The 24194-nt window shown below is 30.2% G+C and overlaps 1 protein-coding gene across 1 annotated transcript in view; it reads left to right on the top strand.

The window, feature by feature from the left end:
* Positions 1-24194, top strand: part of Pex16 (peroxisomal biogenesis factor 16) — a 61281-nt gene that overhangs the window by 32505 nt on the left and 4582 nt on the right. Inside the window, exons 4-8 of the mRNA XM_035361938.2 lie at positions 138-343; positions 4194-4328; positions 12935-13007; positions 17764-17883; positions 21453-21517. Coding sequence (XP_035217829.1) covers positions 138-343; positions 4194-4328; positions 12935-13007; positions 17764-17883; positions 21453-21517 — 599 coding nt within the window. The remainder of the gene's footprint in view (positions 1-137; positions 344-4193; positions 4329-12934; positions 13008-17763; positions 17884-21452; positions 21518-24194) is intronic.

Here is a 24194-nt window from a genome sequence, read left to right on the forward strand (position 1 = left end):
TTATTTTAAAACTGAAAAATTTGACAATCGGAAAATGTATTCAGTTCTTTTATGTAAGATGTAAAGAATCAAAACTCAATTAAATAACAAGAGTGCCAATCATGACATTTAGTTAACTACTTTTAATTGCATTTCAGGACTGTAATTCGTATTCTTCTTATACTTAAATATGATCAAGGACTGCAGCATTCTCCACCAATCAAACCCTTAAACAGACGACATGATCTTTCCCAGTTATGTGAAGGAAAGGGAAATCCAAATGCAGCTGCTATTATTTCAAAAAATGTAGAAGTTACATTTAAGTTAAAAAGATCTGGTCGAGCAGTACGAACATTAGATACAGGTACGAGTATATTTCAGAAGTGACATAAATAAAGGGTAAGCTTTTGTTTCTTTACCTGAATAAATTAAGATTTACTTTCACATGTTACAAGTAATCTTCTGTAATTGCTGAGTAAGATTAAAATTGCAAATTTATGTACATTTCAAAAAATTACTGTAAAAGGGGATCATAATTCCATGAGTTACAAGGGGAAAGTTCTTAATTACTGTAAAAATAATTTGCTGTTCTATAAGTTACTGACAAAGGTAATATACGTAATCAACATATGGCGTGAATATAATCATAAATTACCTAGCATGTACTTTTCAAAAATGTACTTGAAAATTAATTTAAATAATAAGAAGTATGTTCAAATTTTAAGGTTTCTTTATTATTTTTGAAAAATATATTCACTCTAGGAAGCTAAAATTGTTTTAATTTTCAGATGTAATCATTCTGACTACATTTTTCTGATCATTAATAGAGGTTTTTTTTTTTTTTTTTTTTTAAGAATTTTTTTGTGAAAAGAGAGAGAGAATTAGATTCTGAGAGTAACATATGCTTAATGATTCGTGCATGTGCAGTAGACATTTTTCATAATAAAACATGTGGGGAGTCCTAATTCTTAATTTCACTTCAACACTAAGTAAAGCACTCATGTTATAGAAACACAATAATTTATTGGCATAAGTCTATATTATTAATAATTTGATTCCATTGCAACCTTATTTTTCAGCATTCATCTTAAGTCAGAACATTCTGTCAAAGTTTATCACTGATTTACTCCTATTTAATATCATATAATCCTTACATAACCTGATGAATCATTTATTATTTTACTGTTCTGTTATTGGGATCGGAGGCATTGCCATATGTTTTGCTAGGCTCACTGAGAGATTGGAAATGATATTCGTAGGCTAAAATACATAGGCCATGTAGTGCTGTGTAAATTAAGAGCAATAATAAATTACTTATTGCACAAAAAAATGAAAAAGAATGCAAAATGCTATAGGAACATTGTAATTGATTCACAAATTTTGTAGTTAATGTAAATTCTACGTAACTGTAGTCATATTACATTTACTTGGGTGTGCATATACTCATAAAGATCACTCCAGTATTTAGAAGATCCTCCAAGAAATGCGATGACAGCTTTGCAGCGGTCCAGCATAGAAGGTATCAACTTCTGAATGCAATCCTCGTGAATTAGAACCAAATCCTAATAATGCTTTTGTACAGTTTAATCTCAGCAGCAATTTTGGTACCCGTTATATGCCAATAATTTTCAGTGGGATTTAAAATCATGACTATTCCCAGGCCAATGCAAAACTTTAACAAAATCCGGACGTCCATTATCCGAAATGATCTAAATTCCAGACCTCAAACCACCAAAGTTTTTTCTTAGGCTTTATGCATGCGTATTTGATTTCTCCCTGCGCGCATAATAAAACATCTGGAGAATCGCAATTCTTAATTTCACTTCGATACAAAATAAAATAGCTTGTTATTGAAGAAACAATCATTTTAGCATAAATTTGTACCATCAGTAATTTGGCTCCATTGCTGCATATGTGCTTTGGCATACATCTCAAACCGAAACATTCCACATACATGGTTGACGTGACGCCAATGCCTGGCGAATCATTATTTATTATACTTTTCTTTCATCACCGCATGTTTATCAAAACATTACAACTTGAGTAATGACTCATGTAGTGATGCCTAAACAATTTTTTTTTTATGTTGGTAATTGAATAATAAAGGAGTATGGTAACCTTTTATGTTGACGATGAGTGTTTTTATCACTTGGCGATGATTACAGATTAAAGTTAAATGCACTATAAAATGTTGACGAAGAAAAATTTACAAAAAATTTCTTTCCATATGCTAAAAATAGATTTTGTTAATGATACTCATAGACCCAAAGATTACATTTAGGGCTGTTTGAATTAACTGATTTGTTATTCACCCTGAACCAGTGCCAGGGCTCGTATGGCTGCAACGAGTTATAGAATTTTGGACCCACATAGACTGCATTAGGCGGTAAAATATCTAGCGACAGCCCTCAGTAAGGCTTAAGTATATGTGGGAATTTATTTATTCAGAATTCTGATAAGCCTTAAGCATGTACAAGAAATAGACATAAGTATAATAAATAACTAAAAACTAATGCAATCAAGCTTGTTTCAATACACAATAGAAGCAAGATAAAATTTAATGGAACAACTTGTTATTAGTCGCCAAGCCTATGATGCACAGCCAAATATGTATAGTGAAGGTTAGCTAAATTTGATGATGATAGCTGCTAATTGTAAAGGGAAATTTTTCCATTAATGGATTTTGTAAAGAAATGTGGAAGAGCGGTAATAAATGAAGATGATATAAAAGAAGTTTTTATATTATGAATGGCGAAGTTTGTAGTATGGTTCTAGATCCAGAAAATACTGCTACCGATAATGAAGAAAGTTACAGAGAAGTTACTGAAAATGAGAAAATTTTGATTAACAAGTTAGTCAGAATTCTCAAAACAGTAGTTACAGGACTTCAACAATGTAACTGAACAAGCGATTATGTCAGTCTACAGAATTAAAGAGAAAGCAACTTAAAACAACTTACATTGAAAGACATGTTTAATAAGGTAAGTAAATAAATATTAAGTTTTTTTTTTCTAAATTTTGGTATCCTTTAGATCATAAATACTTCATTATTTCATAAATCATGATTTCATATTTTTAATTTTATAATTTCTACATGCCATCGTACTAGATTTAAACTGATGATCTCTGGAAAAATCCCAAATCTGAAATCGCCGAAGTCCCGATGAGTCTGGATTTCAGACTTTGCACTGTACTAAATTTTGTTAGATAGACTTGCACCTAAAAGTGACAAATAGGGAGAACAATTACTTTTGTAGTATCATTATGTAAAGGAGATTAAAACCTGTATATGAAGCAACAAAATCATGCATAAATAATTTAGACCATATTTGCCAATTTTGCTGTATGACAGGGTGGAGAGACATGTTGAAAAATGCAGCTTGCAGCACCTTTAAAATGATCCGGGCATCCTCAGACTATTTGGCTCATTGTGAATTTCGTAATGAACAATATGGAGTCTGAATTAAGTTTTATGTCTCCAAAAATACCACTTACCATCTGATTCATGTAAATTAAATTTTAATTCATCCAAAAAAATTACTGGGGCTCGCTGAGCCTTTGTCCATGAAATATGCTTTTTTGCCCAAAATTTGTTTTTACATCTTTTTGGGAGGGGGAAGGGTAAGTAAAATTTCTTTCGTGGGGAAGATTATTGATCAATCGCGTCCACTTTTATTAGTGATCACGCATATCAGGTATCCTTCTTTTGCTAAAACAACTGCCATGCATTTTTCCCCCTTGCTTCAGTTGAACATACGAAGCCATTTTTTCATCATTTAAAGAAATAAATAAATGACTGTTTCCCCCTTTTCCCGCTGTATTTATAGAAATCGGATAAAACATTACTTAGGAACCATTATAGGATGCAATATGAATGTGGAATGATCTCATAGCTTGCTTTACGAGAACTAAGATAATTTTACTTAAGTAATGCATTAACATAAAATGTATATTTTTTTTAGGTAAAGTATTTTTTTTTTGCCCATCATGTGCTTATGTATTTGTTTGCAGATATACTTATCTACTTTTAACAAAGATAAGTAAGTTGTCTAAAGTTTACTAGTAAAAATACATAGTTAATAAATGATATTTTGTCACAAACAATAAGTAAATATGTAATGCTTCTAAATCTAAACTTTTTGGTATTAAAATTCTCATATTTAGATTTTAATTTAAAAAAGAAATTTAAGCCATGTATATGTTTATTTCCACAGCACCTCCACTGGTATCTAGGACTTGGAAACTACCAAAAGAGGATGAAAATATGCAACTGAATAGACTTCCTTCAAAACTTACTGAAGAGTATCTTGCAGGAGAGATTTTACATGTCTGTCGACCATTAGTTCATTGTATCCTTTTGTTATTTCCTCAGACATTTTTATTTTTTTATATGTGTAGTAATTTTTACCCTTATTAAGTATTTTTAGCAATGATTGCATATTTTTTTCAAATTAAGGTGATATTAAAAGTAATGGATTTGTCTTGATAATTGAATAATTAGAGTATTTATTTTTAACTTAGAAATTCTTTGCTTAGAATTTGCTTATAAAAATTAAACTTAATAGAAATTGCCATGTGATAAATAATGTGATTAAGGACTTGAAATGTGTTCTATCGTTGATATTGCATGTTTATAATTTCCTCTGTGTGTCCTGTTCAGTAAGTTGAAGAAATATAAGAGAACTTGGCAGTTATAACTATTTAGAAATGAGGCAAAGAGGATTATTTTGAAATTTGGTGGTAGAACATTTGCGTACAGGATGAGAGGTTTTGGGTTCAGTTTTCAAGGATATAATGCATTAAAAACCTATTCTATTCTTATATGATTATAAGGACATCTCAGAATTAAATTAGCACATATTACAAGCAGATGAGGGAAGTAGAATATGAAGCTAAAAGGAGCCAATTCTTTCATTTGATTTATTGCTTGGTACAAGGATCAGAAGGATTTAGGAGGATAAAATTATTTGCATTTAAGTCACAGAAGGATAATCCATTGATATAGATTAATTAGTACAATAGAAAACAACTTGTGGAATCTAAATAAACTATCATACTAATAATTTATTACCATCTACAGGTATGAAGTGCTCTTTGAAAGAAATTTCAAATTGGGTACTACTTTCCAGAAGATCTTTCCACTGCCTCCCATCAAGCAATACAAACACTGTTTGCAGCACTCATTGATCTGTCTCAGATAGCATAAAATTATAGTATGGTCTCTAACAATAAATCTTGATTCATGTTTGATATATATAGACTTGAAATATCTCAGGTAGTCCATGAAATTTGAATTTATTGTACTTTCCATAATGGAAATGACCAGTGGGTAATTGTTTTCTGTAAATTTTGAAAAAACCCACAAACTATTTTTGTATCGCCATTAGAGGGCGCTTCTCTTCTGAGAAAAGAATGTTAGTTCAGTTTGCGACGTAGTAAGTAGTGAACCATTGATGCTAACCACGTTGCTTTGTTAAGAAATGAATCTTATATTGCAAATTACTTTCGTTTTGATTGAACTAATGATTGAGCAAGTTGAAAATGACTTCTTTTCTTTATGTAATTAAAATCAGAAGAGAGATTTAGTTAATGAAGATATCAAGTTAATTTGAAAGCATTGTTAAAAGTGATTTCGAAATGAAAATCGCAAAGGCTAAAAGAGCTACACTTAGATCTCTTACAACAAGATTAATTTCTAAAATCGAAGCTTGAATTTTAGAAATTGAAACAGGAGAAGAAGAGTTGGAAGAGCTTTCAGAACAGATAAATTTGAAATTTAAACAGTTAAAAGAAATAGATTCTGAAATTCAAAGTCAAATTATGGATGTTAAAGAAATAGAAAATGAAATTATTAAATGTAATGAGTATTATGAAAAATTGATTAATTGCTCATGTAAGTTGAAAGCTGCTATCACTAAATGTAAACCAAGTACACAAAGAACGCAACAATAATTTCTCTCGTGTATACTGTTGATTTTGCACTAACTTTTGATCCAGAAGACTCCAATTATGCAATAGCATCTTCACTTTTTTTTTAAGGTTTTTAATATCTCCTAGCTACAGTTGTTGAACCTTGTTCATTTTAAGACAATCTAAAAATTATCTTCACCCAGAGCAAAATTGGCTTTTTTTTTTCCCCCTCATAATTTTAATGTTACACGACATTTTAGAGTTTATATCGCAGAATATCAAGAAAATGCAGATCATGCTCGTAATCCACAATATCCAACAGAACCCACACAAATGACCAAAGTGACTGCAAAGTTTGTAGTGATTTTTGCCCTTTTCACATACCTATTTGTGTATGCCACTTACTAAGTACATGCAGTAGTTTTGGAAAATTTTCTATGTTTTCATGAACACATGTTTTTAAAGGTGTAGGGGCTTGTTAAAATTAGAAAAACAATTATTTAAATTACCATCGTTAACAATAAGAAGATTCGATGGCGATCCCGCCGATTGGCAAAGATTCTGGGATCAGTTTGAATGCCCGGTACACAGAAATGAAGATTTATCTAATGTAGACAAATTTTATTACTTACACTCATATTTAACAGGAGTAGCCGCAAATTCAATTAAAAGAATTACACTAACAAATCAAAATTATGAAGCAGCAAATAGAAACCTTAAAGGAAAGATTTGGACAAAAAATGTTGGTCATTAATTCTCATTTAAATAAGCTATTAAATCTAACACCTGTTAGGAAATCGACAGACGTCTCTCTGCTTAGAGAATCATTAGATACTTGTCAAACAGAAGTTCGCAATTTAGAAGCCTTAGGGGTAAATTCAGAAACTTATGGTTCTCTATTATGTACCATATTGATTAAATTAATACCACAAGATGTTGTTCTGGAGATCACTAAAAAATGTGGGATAGACAAAGATTGGAAGGTCTCAAAAATAATTAATATTCTAAAAATAGAAGTTGAAAGCAGAGAAAAAACCTTATTTTTGACATGCAACAAATATTCAAATGAACACGAAACAAAATTTCAAACACCATTAGGAAAAACTAGTGATCTGAGTGCAAAGTTTCAAAACTGATTTTAAAGAATACTAAACATTGTTTCAAATGTTTCAAAATGTGTCACATTGGTAAAAACTGTCGTTTTAATAAACTTTCTTGTTTTACGTGCAAAAGTGAAAGTCATCATAGTTCCATTCATCTGGGTAATAACCGAAATAGTAATACTACAACAATGAATCAAACGAATAATATTGAGAACAAATGTAAAGAATCATTGAATTTAAATTGTAATGCTAAAGATACTCAAGAGTTAAATAATTCTAATTCTGAAACTATCAGTTCAATTTTATAGTGTAATACAAGTATGGCATGTTCCAAAAATTTTTATTTACAAACATGTGCAGTTATTGTAAATTCAGTATTTATTTCTAAATTACTTGATAATGGAAGTCTAAGAAGTTTCTGCACTAAACATTTAGCAAATACACTCAAGTTAAAACCTATTCACTATGAATTACTTTCTGTTTATTCCTTCGGAATAGAATGTACTTCAGAAAAGAAGTATCCAGTCATCGAATTTGAAATCAAAGCTAGACATAATATGCAGTATTCAATAAAAATCGAATCTCTTGTTATCCCAAGCATTACTGGTGCCATAATTTACCCTCTGGATAAACAAGTGTCAGAATTCATGACTAGGCATAAATTACCGCTTGCTGACTCATGCTGCAGAGATAAGTATTTGGATGTTGAAATCCTAATAGGATCCGATATGTTTCGGAAATTCATCTTAGATGAAAAAATCATAATTAACAAACATTTAGCTGCATTAAAAACTGTCTTAGGATGGGTAATTACAGGTTCGAAATTTGGAAAAGCGGAAGCTTGTTTACAAAATATTACCATTATGAACAATGCGATAATGAATGACCTAAGAGTGTTTCGGGAATTAGACTCAGTTGGTATTTCAAAAGAAAACGTAGACTTCTCTGTTAAAGATAAACAAATAATTAATCAATTCAAAAATTCTTTATCCTTTGATAAGAGAAGATATCAAATTAAATTGCTTTGGAAATCTAACCCTGATGAATTAAATAATAATTTTCATATTGCAAAGAAGCGTTTTGAGATTTTGAGAGATGGATTGGATAGGGATGTAGAAATGCGTAAGGAATACACAAAAATAATTCAAGATCAACTTGATTACGGAATTGTTGAAGTATGTCAAAATAAAGATTTAGAATCAGATTATTATATGCCTCATAGAGCAGTAATAAGATCAGATAAAGAAACTTCTCATGTTAGAATTGTTTTCGATGCATCATGTAAAGGAGAAAATTCTAAATCCTTAAATGATTTGTTACAGGTTGTACCTAATTTAAATCCTAACATATTAGATGTCATTCTTAAATTTTGAAAACACGATATCGCTTTTCCGCTGATATAGAAAAGGCATTTCTAATGATAAGTATTGCCGAGGAAGATCTCAAATATTTAAAATTTCTTTGGTTTCAGAATGACAACAGTGAATCGTTTAAAATTATGAACACGACATGTTTGCCATTTGGTATTAGTACCAGTGCATTCATTCTAGCAGCCATAATAAAGCACCATATTAAAAAATAAATCACTAAAAATCCTGAAAGTTATGAAATGTTAAATTCATCTTTATATGTCGATGATTTGTATTATGGAACGAGTACAGTAGAAAAGGCATACCAATTGTCATTGATGCAGTTACGATTTTAAGGCATGTGAGTATGAATTTTAGGTCTTAATTGGGATACAGAAAATGATACTATTAAACTAGATTTAAAATCTTTGGAAATATCTTCAACTAGTTGTGTGCTGTATACTAAAAGAACAGTATTACATGTTACTGCTAAAATTTATGATCCAATGGATTTATATCACCATTCATGATCAGAATTAAAATCCTACTACAACAAATATAGATAAAGGGTATTGATAGGGACGAACAGCTTCCAAATGATATTGAAACTGAATTTAAGAAATGGCTTGCAGAAATAATTCATTTACGAGAAATATTGATAGATAGAAAATACTTTCAAGAGGTTGATAAGCAAAATAGTGACATTTCATTACGTATATTCTGCGATGCAAGTAATAACGCATATGGATGTGTAGCATATTTCGGATATACAAATAAATTTGATGAAATCAAAACAAGTTTCATTTTATTAAGGACCAGAGTAGCTCCTCTTAAAAGCTTTACATTATCCTGATTAGAGTGGGAGCAGTGACGGCAGCTAGAATTGCAAAATATCTAACTAAATTATTTAATCATATTTGTCAACAGATATATTTATGGACATATTCGCAAATCGTATTACATTGGATTAAAGGATCTTCTAGCAACTGGAAAACTTTTGTTTCTAATAGCATTGCAGAAATTCAAACCTTGACAAATCCCAATAACTGGAAACATTGTAGTAGTAAGAAGAATCCTGCTGATTTATTAATCAGAGGTTTGAGTGTAAATTCTCTGAAGACTTGTTCACTTTGGTGGTTTGGACCAGAATGGTAACAAAACAAACGTGTAGACTGTCCAGTTCAACCGAAGTTTGAAGTGGGAAACAATGAACAACTAGAATGCCGTAGTAAGATATCTGTTTATGACATTGTTGTGAAAAGAGATGATCGACTATTGCATATAACAAAATTCAGTAATATGCTGAAATATCTCAGAATTGTGGCATGGATTAGATGTTTTGCTACTAAGGCAAGAAAACTACCTGCTAATAGTGGAACATTAAGTGCTTTTGAAATTCAAGATGCTCAAATATTTTGTGTTCATAAAGCCCAGATGGATTTCTTCACACCTGGAATTAAGACTCTTCAATCTAACAAGTCAATTGCTCCAAGCTCTAATATATTCAGCTTGGCACCGTTTCTTGATGAAAATAAAATTCTTCAAATTAAGGGAAGATTAGAAGAAACCAAATATTCAGTTGACAAGAAACATCCAGTTTTTCTTTCTAAAGATTCCAAATTTACTGAATTGATTGTAAAAAGGAACATAATAACGTTCTGCATGCAGGAGTTGCAGCAACTTTAGCTAAAGAACAACAGATAATTTTGGATTTCTAAAGGCCGTCAGTTGGTAAAGAAAGTCTTAGGAAATTGTTTAATTTATTGAAAATATGCAGTAAAACAAGCGAACCAAATGACAGCTCAATTACCTAGAGATGGAATTGTTGAAACTCCACCTTTTTATGTTACAGGCATGGATTTCACAGGTCCAGTTTACATTAAGTTTGGAAACGACATTCAGAAATCATACATCTTATTGTTTACTTGCGCTGTTACACGAGCGTTACATCTAGAACTCATTTCCAATATGTCTGCAAACAAATTCATTTTGGCTCTCAGATGTTTCATTTCAAGAAGAGGAAACTGTCACACCTTTTATTCAGACAACACGAAGGCTTTCAAATATGCTGCCAAAGATTTACAATATTTTTACAGCATAATTAAAGGTGCAGACTTTTAAAATTTTCTAGCAGATGAAGGTTTGACTTGGAAATTTATCGTCGAGGTTGCTCCATGGTGGAGAGCTTTTTATGAATGCCTTATGAAAACCATAAAGGAACCGTTGAAAAAGATATTAGGCAGAGCTCAACTGAATTTTAAGGAATTTATGACTGTGTTGACAGAGGTAAAAAAATATTATGAACAGACGTCCTTTGATCTGCGTTTACAACGATTTATATGAACCTGAACCGCTTTCGCCGGCTGATTTTCTATTGATCAGACATAGAGACAGATGAATATCCATACAACTTTTCTGAGATCCTGAATAGCTCTCCAACAAGAAAGAGTCTAATAAAAAGAAAAGAATATCAGACAACACTTATAAAACAGTTCTGGAAAAAATGGAAAAGTCAGTATCTTCTTGAGTTAAGAAATGCTCACTTCTTTGGTATTCCCAAAGCCAAGAAAAATCTTAAAATTGGTGATGTAGTTTTATTTGAAGGAACAACTAAATCTAAGTTCCTTTGGGATTTAGGTTGAGTAATTCAAGTTTTTAAAGGATGTGATGGTCTTGTATGATCATGTGTGATAATAACTAAAAAAGGGGACTTTAAGAGACCTGTGCAATTGATATACCCCCTTGAACTATCTGACAGAAAATGAACTAATTTCGTAATTTTTTAATTTTATTTCTTATATTTCATGTTCACTAACATAAATTTTAGATAATTAGTTTAGTTTTTACTAATAATTTACTGTTTGTAATTCGAATTAATATTTACTTATTGAGTAACATTTGAATTGTATGCTGTTAACTATATTTGTTTGCTTTATAGAATTTCCTTCTGCTGCTTAAGTTTACATCAGGTAAATGTACTTGATATTTAACTTGCTTTCCTACATTTGAGTTATTTTGTATGCTGAAATAGTGATAATTTTTGCAAAAATTATCAGGTGTTTTGTGTGGAAAAACCCTACAAAAGATTTCTATATCGCCGTTGGAGGGCGCTTCTCTTCTGAGAAAAGAATGTTAGTTAGTTCAGTTTGTGATGTAGTAAGTAGTGAACCATCAATGCAATCCAAGTTGCTTTGTAAATAAAATGATTATTTTTGTAGATTGCTGAAGTATTGGCTTCAATTAGAATTAAGTATTATCAGCTCTCTTAGGGAAGTCAATATAATATAAATATAATGTATTTTTTATAGTAAAACACTATTTGTAAGCCTACACAGCATTCTCTGAGTGGCATAACAGTGACATTACCGTTATAGTAGTTCTTCGATGACTGTAAAACATGTTTTTGGAGCTGTCTTGAATAATACCGGCCAATAAAGTGTGTTTTGATACTTCATCAAGTATTGTTGTTACTCACTCCAAATCCATGAACCCTGTATGAACGTACGTGAAGAAAAATGTTACAGTTGCTGCTGAGTAAAACTTAAGATTACAACCAGATTGTTGGGACTAGACTAGATGGGGGCTCTATATCCCAAACCGCCATATCAAGAATCTACAATGAATATATGGATTCTGATAAAATCATATATATATATATATATATATATATATATATTTTCATGTAAGTTCAGCCTTTAGCTTCCTTAACAGAAAAATATAGTAGAAAAGGCAGAATTTGAAAACTGTCTTACAAATAGTAGTAACATATCTTGGTGTATTTATCAGCGGAATCAAAAAATGATTGTATTTTGTCACTACTTTTTAATGCTGATTTACATTTCTCCATCCATTTGTTTGAGGCATAAGCTAAGGACAATTAAGTGGGGTGGACTGATTTGTATACTTCCTAAAAGAAATACATTAAGCTAGATGGTCACACATGTTCCATACAATTTTGGTATTAGTAATTTTGGTATTGATATTTGCATCATGAAGAGTCATGTTCAACATCAATTGTTAGAGAAATAGATTGTAGGGCATCATTTAGAAGTACTGCTTACTTTAAGAGGTTGAGAGGTTTTATTGTATATGAATATTTTAGTATTTTTAAATATTTTTTAAAGAAATAATCCTAAAATCTCTAGAAAATGCATATAAAATTTCTAATACAAGCTACTTAAAAATTTATCTCTCTGAGCATTATGGGTTTAGCTCTGAAATTTTAAGTTTTCTCAAAATGTCGTGAATGAATGATAATTTCTTAGTTATAATTGAAAAACAGCTCTTTCACTTTGTACCTTGATTCATTTTCTTCCAATATACATCCAGCCTGGAACTGGATGCATTAAAAACTGTCAGAAATTTTCATGTGTAATGAATTTGAAAGATATCCTTCCATATGGAATTTATGTCTGTAATGCTGAAAAGGTTCATAATCCATTACCTCAGAAATTCCAAAAACAAAAATGAGGTCATCTTTTATTCTGGTATTAGTTTAATTTTATTATTCTGAATATTATATTGAGCATTATTGTGTTTTACAATTTTAAGGAGACATTTTTTGAGGGAGCTACCTTAACAACAAATTTATAGTATTGTCACTCCAAGCATTTGGAGAATTTTCTTGGAAACCTTGGCTCATAGCATTTGGAATGGATGCCACAAGGTAAAAATATTTATATCTATTGCTTTATGGTACACAGATTTTGAATTGAATCTTTTATTCTATTCAAAATTCAAATATGTTTCAAGTGCTTTAGTATTCTGCTAATCTGTGACCATTTAATCTGCAGATGTGTGTAATATGCACTCAATTTTGAGTGCAAACATACAGAATTTTGAATTTAAATAAATTCATCATAGGAAATTTCATTTCTAGTAATTTTTTAGTACTTGTTAGTTATTTGGTCCCTGTATTATGAACAATGGATTGGGAAAATTTTGTGATGAAATGTGGGTTTTTGAATTTCATCAGGCATTGTTTGGTGATTGCATTCAAGACAAGTGATGATGAGCTATATATATACATGTTGCCCTTAGCTTCCCATTTTGATAAATCTCATAAATGTTCCATTGTTTGCATCTGAATGCCAGTCTCTGAATCAAAGAAGAAATTGAAGTTTTAAAAAGAAAAGTAAATCTCCCACCAAAAGAAGGGAGAGCTTTAACAAGAAAAAGAAATAAATATTTTTTCTTTGTAGAAGAATCCTGGTCAGCTTCTGAGGTTGTGAAATACTTGCAAAAATCAGAATTGTAGGTGGTATTTTTGGCAGCACTGTATGTGCAGGTCCCACATAACCAACAAGTATCTTTAGTTTTCAACTTCGTCAGGCTTTTGTGTATCTGTATAAGCTTTCCTTTTTATTGCAAACATAGATTTTGAATCACTGTTACTTTTTTTTTTTTTGCAATACCATGCTTGTTATTAATTTAGTTGTGCATGTGCAGATTATAATGTATTCAGTTATTGGATTTATTATCATATATTATTGGATTCAGTTTATTAAAATCTCTACTGTTAAGTTTTTTAAACAGTACATTTAAATATTAATTTAGATTTTCTCTTGTTTAAGAGCATAAAAAGTATTTGAAAGTAATTTTATTAACAGACATGCAATTTTTAGTAGTTTTCTATTAATGAGGTGCCAGTTGTCAAATATGTGCCAAAGTGCCAAATGAGATAGTCTGTTTATAATATGTCATAAATAGCTCTGTAATGTTAAATATGCATAGTGCCAAGGCTATGTACAATGTTGAATTTCTGCAATTCTCTGATGTTTTTGCTTCCCCCATGTAAGCAGCAGTCTGTTTCTTCTTAAAAAGTGAGAATTGAACAAATGCAGCATCACTATATTAAATGCATATATATTATGTGGTACATTACAGTTGTTACCAGTTAATTTTTTCTTGAAGCTTTATGTTTTGTTAGGATTACTGTCATCTAGTTAGGTTTTCCATTAACATTTTTGTTTGGCACAAAGTGGTGCCCCGTTAACAAAAAAGTACCCATTTTTTACATATGGGTTCTTTGATGTGTTTCTATAAAAAAGAATTCCTTACTTCCTCAAAGGATTTTTCTGTTTTATCTCTTTGTTACATTACTTTCTTTGTGTATAATCATATTTAAAAAACAATAGTTTTATATTTCATAAATTTTGATTAAATAACTTGTAATATGTTAAGTGCATGTAGTTAGTTATTTACATGCAAATAACCCTCATTTAAAGAAAAAATGATAAAGAGCAAAATGTGAACAAAGTTTTGAAAAATATCCTATAATCCGTAAAATTTCACTAATCTGCACAATCCTTCATCCTTAGGTATATATATTATTGGAATTTTTACTATATTAAAAATATATATTGGCAAATTTTAGAAGTGTTTTTTATGTGGTTAAATTCATAACGTGTAAACTCTTCAGATGCCTAAAAAAAGTGTTATTAAATGTTTGCAAACTCCCTAGAATATAGTAGCTTTGTTTGTTTATTTTAGAAAAATTTAACTGTCTGATATCAGATGTAACTTTTAGGATACATTTAATTTCTCAGTTTGATACCTCATTTTTTATGCTGTACTATTATGATATGCTGTAATTTTCAAGTTATAATCTGTGATGCATCATATTTTAGTTGACCTCATTTTTGCTCACCAGAAGAAAGTTGCATTTGAACAAATGTTTGAATTTTTTACTCCCCCCCCCCCCCGAAAAAAAAAGAAAAAAGATTTTGCAGTGGATTAAATTATTCTTATGGCTTTTTAAAAAGATATTCTTAGTTATTGAATATTTTGATAAAAGTAAACTTTTTGCATGAAAGTTTTGCTTGTCAGTTGTGTAAAGAAAGATGTTACATTTTATGTTATCAGTAATCTGTTTTCTTATCATGTTCCCTCTCTGCATATAATAGTAATATCACTGTTGCATGTTATAATACAGGGTGTTTATAAAGTCCTGGACCCATTTTCATGTTTAATAACTCATAAAATAATGAAGATATAAACAAATTTATGGCATTTATTGATGGAATAACTTATATATTTTCCTTTTCAGGTTTGAATATCTTTACTTTTGTAAATATCGTCTGCACGTGTGGTTAATTTCATATAATTTCATTTTCCAGTCTAAATATCTGTACTTTTCGAAATATCGTCTGCTTATTAATTGCATTTTTCTCTCTTTTGTTTCCTGGCATTGTTAATCGCCATAATGTGCACATATGGGGATCTGAAAACCCCCATGAATACCGTGAGGTACAAAGGGATTCCCCAAAGGTTAATGTGTGGTGTGGACTAATGCATGACCAAGTCATTGGGCCTTTCTTTTTTGCAGAAAAGACGGTCTCATCAGTTGTATACTTAGACATGTTGGAAAATTTCGTATTTCCACAACTAGAAGAGCTTCAGCCACATGTTTTTTTGCAACAAGATTAGGTTACCATCGTTCGTAGTTCTTTGAATGACCATTCTACAGGAAGATGGATTGGGCGAGGAGGTCCAATTCCTTGGCCACCCAGATCACCTGATATAACTCTGCTGGATTTTTTCTTATGGGGATTTGTAAAGGACAATGTTTACAGGAGGAGAGTGTCCAACATTGATGACCTAAAAGCCCGAATTACAACCGCAATAGCCTCTGTGGATGGCGACATGCATGCCGTCACCTGGCGTGAAATTGAATATCGACTTGATATTCTCCGTGCAACGAAAGGAGCACATGTGAAGTATCATTGACAAGGGTCATGAAACTTTTTGAGTCTATCTAATCATTTATGTTATTAATTTTAATCTATCTTTATTATTTTATGAGTTATCAAAATGGAAGAATCATCAGAAGTTACATCAAAATGGGTCCGGGACTTTATAAACACCCTGTATTTTATCGAAAACAGCCACTGAATAAATTCACCATTTAAGAAACTTATAGTTGAATGCAAGTTTCATCAACATCAACGATATAATTGGTTTTCTAAATGAATAAAGCTGAGAACAGAATCTGCGGATAGGAGAAATAAATTTTCATTGTGCTTCAAGCTGGTACCATATTTAAGCTAAAAGATCATTTTAATAGCTTTCTTAGGTACTGAAATTATTAAAATCATAGTTTTCTCTATTGCTGTTCCTTTCAAGTTTTCAAATTCCATATAATTTTTGTACTATGTAATATTCTTAATCATAATTGATTTGATAGCTTAAAAACTGTTTTTCTACTAATGATGTTTATCAAGGGTTCTCAATCAGTGGCAAGTTTGTCTTCCCTGAAGGTTTGTCATTGTAGAGAAACTTATGCAACCTGAAATTGGTAGACTCATATTGTAGCAAAAAATTCAGAGTAAAGAATAGCTGATGCATGGCTGAAATCTTGTGATCCCCAAAGTTCAATTTAGGCATCAGCAAAGTGAATTCAACAAAAATAGTTTTTAATTATGTTTATAATTTAGACAATATATACCAATAAGCATGTAAGTAATTCATAATTTTTAATGTAATAAACCCATTTATGTGTAGCTTAATAGCATGCTGTTTTATTTTTACCAACTATTTGAAATGTGGCATTTAAATTTAAAAAAAAGACCTCTAGAGGAGAATAACTTTGGGTGTTAGCTAGACATGGGATGAGAAAAGGTCAGTGGTGTGTGAGAGCTGTTGATTTAAATTGTATTGTTAAAAGAAAATAATTTTTTTTATCAATTTGTGCATTATCTTTGTGTGAAAATGTGAAATTTAAAGTATTCTCCCTGATTTTGATTTCTGAATAAACATGTAGTGCAAATCCTTAATAGCTCTAAAAAATTATTTTGTACCGTCTTTTATGATAATAAACTATATGTTGCATATTTAGTAGATGTTCTTGCTATTATCTCCATTTCCAGACAATTTACTAACACGTTTCAATTTAAATTATAATTTTAAAACATATGTGAACTGAGTTGATTAAATAACAGATCAGAACAATTTTATATTGAATATAAAAAGCTGAACCATTTTTAAGTACCAACTTCCTTGCAGTATAATGCAAAGGGAAATAAAAGTTTACAGAAATTAGCTGTAAATCTTTTAAAGGATATCTACCAGATTATTATAATGCCAAGTGAAGGAAAAATTCACAGTTATTTCATATCGATAAACTACAATGAAAAAAAAAAAAAAAAAAAAAAAGGTGTAATCATTCATGGCAAAAAATCTCCTCATTTATTTAGACACCATTAAATCATTGTAATATGTATGCCAATAAATGTGCATAAATCTTTTTCATTATTAGAATTTGCTGAGGTTTTTGTGGTTCCCTTTGCTTAGCATTCTAGGAATCTGTAGACATTCTTTAAAAAAACTTGTATTACATATTATTAACATAAGAATTTCACAAAGTTATCAGTTTTATTTATGTATCTATTTATTTTAACTTTTGTCATGGTTTTCTGTATTAGCTGGAATATATTAAGGAAAAGTAAGAACTTCAACCAAGTGGAAAAGTTTGAGATCAACAGACGTGCCTTATCTTTAATTCTTTACCTGTTGAGATCTCCATTTTATGATCAGTATTCAAAGTATGATTTTTTCCCATTTTCATTTTAGCATATATTTTTAGCATCCTTGTAAATTCAATGCAAAATAATTTAGATTAATGTAAATAAAGATCAGACATCTTGGATCATCTGGGACAGTCTGCATTTCAAGGTAATATTCTGCTTCAGAAAATGCCTAGTTTCTGTAAATATTTCTGGATTTTGTAAACATAGTTGGTGTTAATAATGCTTATTCTGCTTCATATGGTCATGAAAATGTTTATGTCAAATGAGAAATATATTCAGTAATCAAATACATGTTCCTTTTAGATATACATTTTAGAAAATTCACAAAGTTCATAAAAGTCTGGTTTGTGAAAGAATGTCAGTTCTAAACTGCTTTTTGACCGTAACAGTAAATGAACAGTAAAATTAAATCATCTGAAAAATTTTAAAATGGAAATATGAGAATAAAAAGCTTAATTTCTGAAAGATAGTTATATTGATGAATAATTACCTGATAACATATTATTCAGTGAAATACAGTATTTGAAAAACATGAAATACCCCAAAAAGGAAACAATATTCAAAATATGAAATTGAAATTAGTTAAATGGAGCAAAATTTTTCCCATAATCAAAACAATAATTTTTTCCCCTCAAATCTGTGATGTTGATAAGTGAACTCTGCTTACTTTAGACAGTTGCACCACTGCCACATCTGTTTCATCATTAAATTCAATGTAACATTTCATGTTTAAATTATGCTTTCAGGAATACTGTATCTAAAAGCAGACAAGATTTCTAAAAACATTGTTTAAATACCTGTATTGAGTATCACTGATAACAATAATTATTTGAAATAAGCACCTCTTTGAATGTTTTATAACTGTCATTTTAAAATACTATTTTATTCACTGTGAAAATTGGAAAGAAAAATAAATATTTAAAAAAAAAAAAAAAAACCCACCAAACAAGTTAAATGAATTGTGTGAGTCCAGGAAGAGAACTACAAAAACAATATTAGCACCTTATATTTTATTTTTCAAAAGTGAGTGAAGCAAGAAGTTTCTGGTTCAATATAGTTCTTCATCTTGTTTAGTCACAAAATATAATCTTTATTAATCAAAATAACTTGGAACGTTAAAAGAAAACAAAAGATTAAATAATACATGCCATTGCCTACTGATAAAATTATAATAAAATTAAAATGCAACTAAAAAAGGAATGTTTCCAGCATTTCTTTTCTGTTCATAAAATGGTATAAACAGAAAGATATTAAGGTATTAAAAAGTATATTACCATTTGAATAAAATAAAAAATTGAGAAAATGTGGAGACTTGAAATCTATATGTTAACACCAAAATTCTATCATAACATTTAGATTTTATTTCAGTCAATAATGTACAGAAGAAATAAAATTTGACCTGTTTTTGGGCATTGGAAATGTATTGTATTGTAACGTTCATAATGTAAACAACACATGTTGCAAGATGTTAACAGGTCCAGAAAAAAAGACTAACATACACAGTAATGAATAATGCATTTTTTTTAATATCAGAGAGAAATGAAAGATTTTATGCATCATTAATTTGGAACCACATTTATTTATGACTGATAGGATTTTATTGCAAATTAAAAATTATACACTGACAAGCCAAAACATTATGACCATCCCCATGTATATCAAAGAACTCATCTGGATGACGTGGAGGGCATGTTATTGAGTGGGAATGGTTAACTGTTGCTGGAGAAGGTAAGGAATCATTCTTGCACTTACTTTTGCAAGTAATAGGAAAGGCTGCTGATCTTAAACGAATTTGCTAGAAGGCAGATTGTAATGGCCCAAAGAGTTGGAATTAGAATCTCTGAAACTGCATGAGTGGTAGTTTTTTTTTAAATGATGTATTTGCATAATTGCTAGTATTTATGCAAAAAGGATAAATGACGGTGAAACTAACAGTAGATGCCAAAGTATTGGGCATAAATAAAAGGACATCGGAGATTGTCCTGTTTGGTACAGCAAAATCAGTACCAGACAGCGGCTGGCACGTTTTTTATGTTTCAATTAAAAATATATATAATGAAGTAGAGTAATGTATATGCAATAGTTTCCATATTGTAAGAGATGAAACATCCATGATAAAATTACCAAATACTGAAAGTTTTATGATAATTTCATATTCTGGCACTGCCAGAAAAATTTGGCTTCATAGGATTATTTACATAGTTTTCCCCTAATTTAATATAAACACAAAGCAGTATATCTTAAACCTGCATAAAGTTAATCTTGTAAAAGATGAGAATTCTTGTCCATTTAGTAGTAGTTACTTATTTACTTAAATCTATCTACTAAACTAAGAATTATTTAAAAGAAATAGACTAAAAATTTTGTGTGTTTCATATTTGTATTTTGAAGTGAGTATATTTATTTTAAAATATAAGTGATATTTTTAATTTTTTATAAAATATATTTTTAATCGAAAATTCTATTACAATCTTTAAAAACAACTTGATATTTGTTTTGTTAATATATTACATACAAACATACATTTTTTAAAAAATATTTTTAGTTTTAGCAGTACATATTATCTGTTTGGCAAAATGAATTCATTATCTGTTTTCTATATACCATACTGCCCCCATACCTAAAAGTAAATGCATTTTAGGGTTTACTACAAATAATAGCAAACTTTATATTGGTACGATATTTGTGCAACATGTGTATATAGTCACTTTTAGCTGATAATTAAGCAAAGAAAAGCAACACCAGTATTAAATACTGTGTAATGCAAATTGTAACAAATAAACTGTAATGCAAAGTTATAATAACATTGTAGTATACTTGTTTATGAAATATGGATGAAAAAGATTACAAAACCATTTTTGAGAATTATGAATCTAAAATTAAAGTAAGGGATTCTGGCATTTTTAGCACAAGTATCTAAAGGTTGCAGAGCATTCTTTAAAATAACAAAGTTTTCTAAAGATGACAGAGCATAAAAGATGGAATACTTGTGTTTTACAGTACTGTAATGCACCATTTTAAGAAAGAATAAATTAAAAACTTTTTTTTTCCCCCTATTGCAGTATAGGAACCTAAAAAAAATGGGGGCTGAGTGAAACACTGTTTGATCATGGATAACTTCTATTTTTGCCATCACATTTTGCACCCATCAGTAAGAGTGTGACCATGAAAAGTCTGATGACTTTTATGAAAATAATTTAGTGTCTTTCTTATTTCTGTGTCATGTTATTCAAATTTGAAGTAAACTAAATTATCTCACTCAGTTAAGAAGGCATTATTTATTACACCATTATTTCTTTTATCATAAATTATTTTTATAAAGAACTACTTTTTCCATATTAAATTTATATAAGCAATCAATTTTTATTTTCATTTTAAAGTGAAATTTAAATATGATAAAATGAGAGCTAAGCTTAATTATGTTTTCTGACTTTGAAAATTACTATTCTTTGACAAAATCAGCTTCTTAACATCTTTTTTTTTAATACAAATTAAAAAATATGTAAAAACTTCAAAAAATTATGTAAAAATGTTCATGAAATGCATATAAATTGATTGATTTCATTGTGTCATTTTTTTAACAGGTGTCAAATTATAGCCTTTCTTAAGAGCATAATTGATAATGTTATAGGAAGTGGACTGATACTGCGTAAGCTACATTTTTATTGTTTTTTTATTTGGCATAATAAATTCTTCAACAAGATTTTAAAAATAATAAATATAGTGAAGAAAAAGTTCTGTTAAGTAGCACTAATAATTTTAGTGTTTATTATTGATGAAATAAGAATGGTCCATGTCTTCCCATCCCAATACCATCCATCAAAAGGTAAAAAAAATTTACACCCTTTTCAATGCTTTGAATTAAATTTTTTTATGCCTACTCCATCCCAATCTCAGAAGTTCACTTTCATTACAGTCAAATGAATGAAGTATATTAGGGATCATGATATGGTTCTTTATTTTAATTTTTATGTATTTTATACACATATTTGTTTTGAAATTTTTGAAAAAGAATCTTACAACATAAAACAGACATTTGGAAACATGGGTGGTTTTTTTTTTTTTCCCAGGACGGTAGAAAAAAAAGAAAAGGGGGAAGAAATAAACAATGATACACTTGTACTACTATTAAAGAGAAGAACTTCACTAATAACAGTTTAACTTATTTGAAACTAAATGTTTTTTATTACATTTAGCATTTGTAGAGTCCCCCCTGTTTATTTATTTTATGTGTGTGTGAGTGAGGGGGAGAGAGAGTTTACCTAAAACCATGGACTATAAAAAGATTTTGTTTAAGTTGTAAGGATTATGTTAATTTTATTAACAGTTAAATTTTAAGTTAAAGTTCCTTTCCTGTCAAATTCTTAACTTCAACTTACTACTTCCAGCCAGAACGTAGTTTTAGAATCACGTCTGAATACATAATGAGGAAGAGCGGTATTTAACCGCGAAGTTCTTTGGTCGTAGCGAGAGAGAATCAGTTTCTGATTTATGTGCATCTGCCTTTTGGCCACTCTCTCTGTCAAAGCTGTTATTACACTCGGCCGTACTCAGCCCTTGATAGCTTCGCAGTCATCTGGTGTTTAAGGGGCCAACTGCATTAGAAACTTGATAGCTTCGGCTTTATTCTTTAGTTAATCTTACTTTTAGTTTAATTCTTAGTCTCTTAAGTTCATGTCCGAGTGTCGGCTTTGATTGTACACTCCAAGATGGAGTTTTGTTAAATCTTATTGGAATAATAAAGGGTTAGTTATCCTTCCATCTTGTCGTTTCTTGGCACACAAACTTAAGCGATTATTCGCTAACTAGTTCTTAAGATTCATCACTTTCTACAGTAACTTCACAGTGAAAATCTTACAAAGTATTTTAATTCATGCTTTTTAATCTGCAGATTATGGAAAAGTGAGAATATTCATGGTCTTCCTCTTGTGTAACGTAGATATAAGCCTGTTTATCTTAAAAAATCCTCTACAGAAGCAAGGCAGTTATTTAGGCCCCACAACATCCTCTGTTGGAGGGGGCAAAACTTTAGAGGATCCCCACAATATTTTTTTGCATTAAATAATTTTTCATACATTTACTGCAAATCTGCCCTATACTTGTTGCAAATTACATTGCAACTTTGCACAAGAAATGAACCATGAATTTACAATGGTCTAGGACTACTGTATAACAAGCATAAGCAAAAATTAATCAAAAAAAGTGTAATTTCTAATTGGAACAGTACTTCTGTACTATAAATTCTCAAAATCAAAATTGTTAATCACCAGGACTACAGTGATTTGGCTGTTGGTAGTTGCCTATTTGGTAGTAACAACTGTTGTCCTTTCTTATGATCTGGAATATGTTAATATGTAATTACCTTTCTTTGGAAGTCTAGGGGAGTGTTTATGATTACTGCCAGTGACATAAATGAATGTATGAAAAGTATGCCAATGTATGAGGCTCTGAAGAAAGCCCTTAGATATGTCATATCTCATTCCTAAAAAAGAACCCATTATGGTAAGGGAGGGAAATAATTCTCCTGATCTGAGAAATACATCTGAATGTTAACTGATTTCATGTCTGTAATTGATTTTTTATGTTTTCTTTCTCAAGAAAAAATATAATTCCTCTATAAACTGATCCACAAATAGCAAAGCTTGATTAAGACCGACTGATGCTTTATTTGACTCCAGAACTGACACCCCAGTTTTCTCTTTTTAAACTTTGAATTGGCTTAAAAGCAGATTAAAAAAAAAAAAAAAAAAAAAGGCAGATAAATTCTGATTTCCTCCGACTTTCGCCTTGGAGACCTGTAAGCATGTGTTTATATTGTTTACTAATTAATCCAACCCGCACATCATCATTATTCAAAAAATCATTTATGCTATTTACTTTCTTTCTTAGGGTGTTGCATAGAGTATATACTAAGAGTATTTTCTTTGCTTTTTTTTATTAGTAACTAATAGGATAGCTAAGGTCCAAGTGCTCCAGGTTACTGCAATTTTCAGATTGCCAAAACATGTCTAAAACAGAATCCTTTCTGAATGTTACAAAAAGATTAATACAGTAAAAAGTCATTAATTCGGACAGCCATAATCCGGACCTCAAAGCTACAAACTTTCTGCGTTTGCGTCGCTTTGACGCATGCGCGTAAGAGCTTTACGGCTACGAATACGCGTGCGCAAAATACATTTACGAATGCGCGTTTAATGTATAATGCACAGTATAAGCTAAGCTAAAATTATCTAATTCAGTTAATGTTGCAGATTGTGTTGTTCCTCAATCTTCGAATTGGATTCGCTTATTATTTTTTGCAGACTGTTAGAGCAATTTTATAAAAG

The sequence above is a fragment of the Stegodyphus dumicola genome, chromosome 2 (genome assembly GCF_044657685.1).
Source record: "Stegodyphus dumicola isolate Sdum_Otavi_A_Nest chromosome 2, ASM4465768v1".
Lineage (NCBI taxonomy): Eukaryota > Metazoa > Arthropoda > Arachnida > Araneae > Eresidae > Stegodyphus > Stegodyphus dumicola.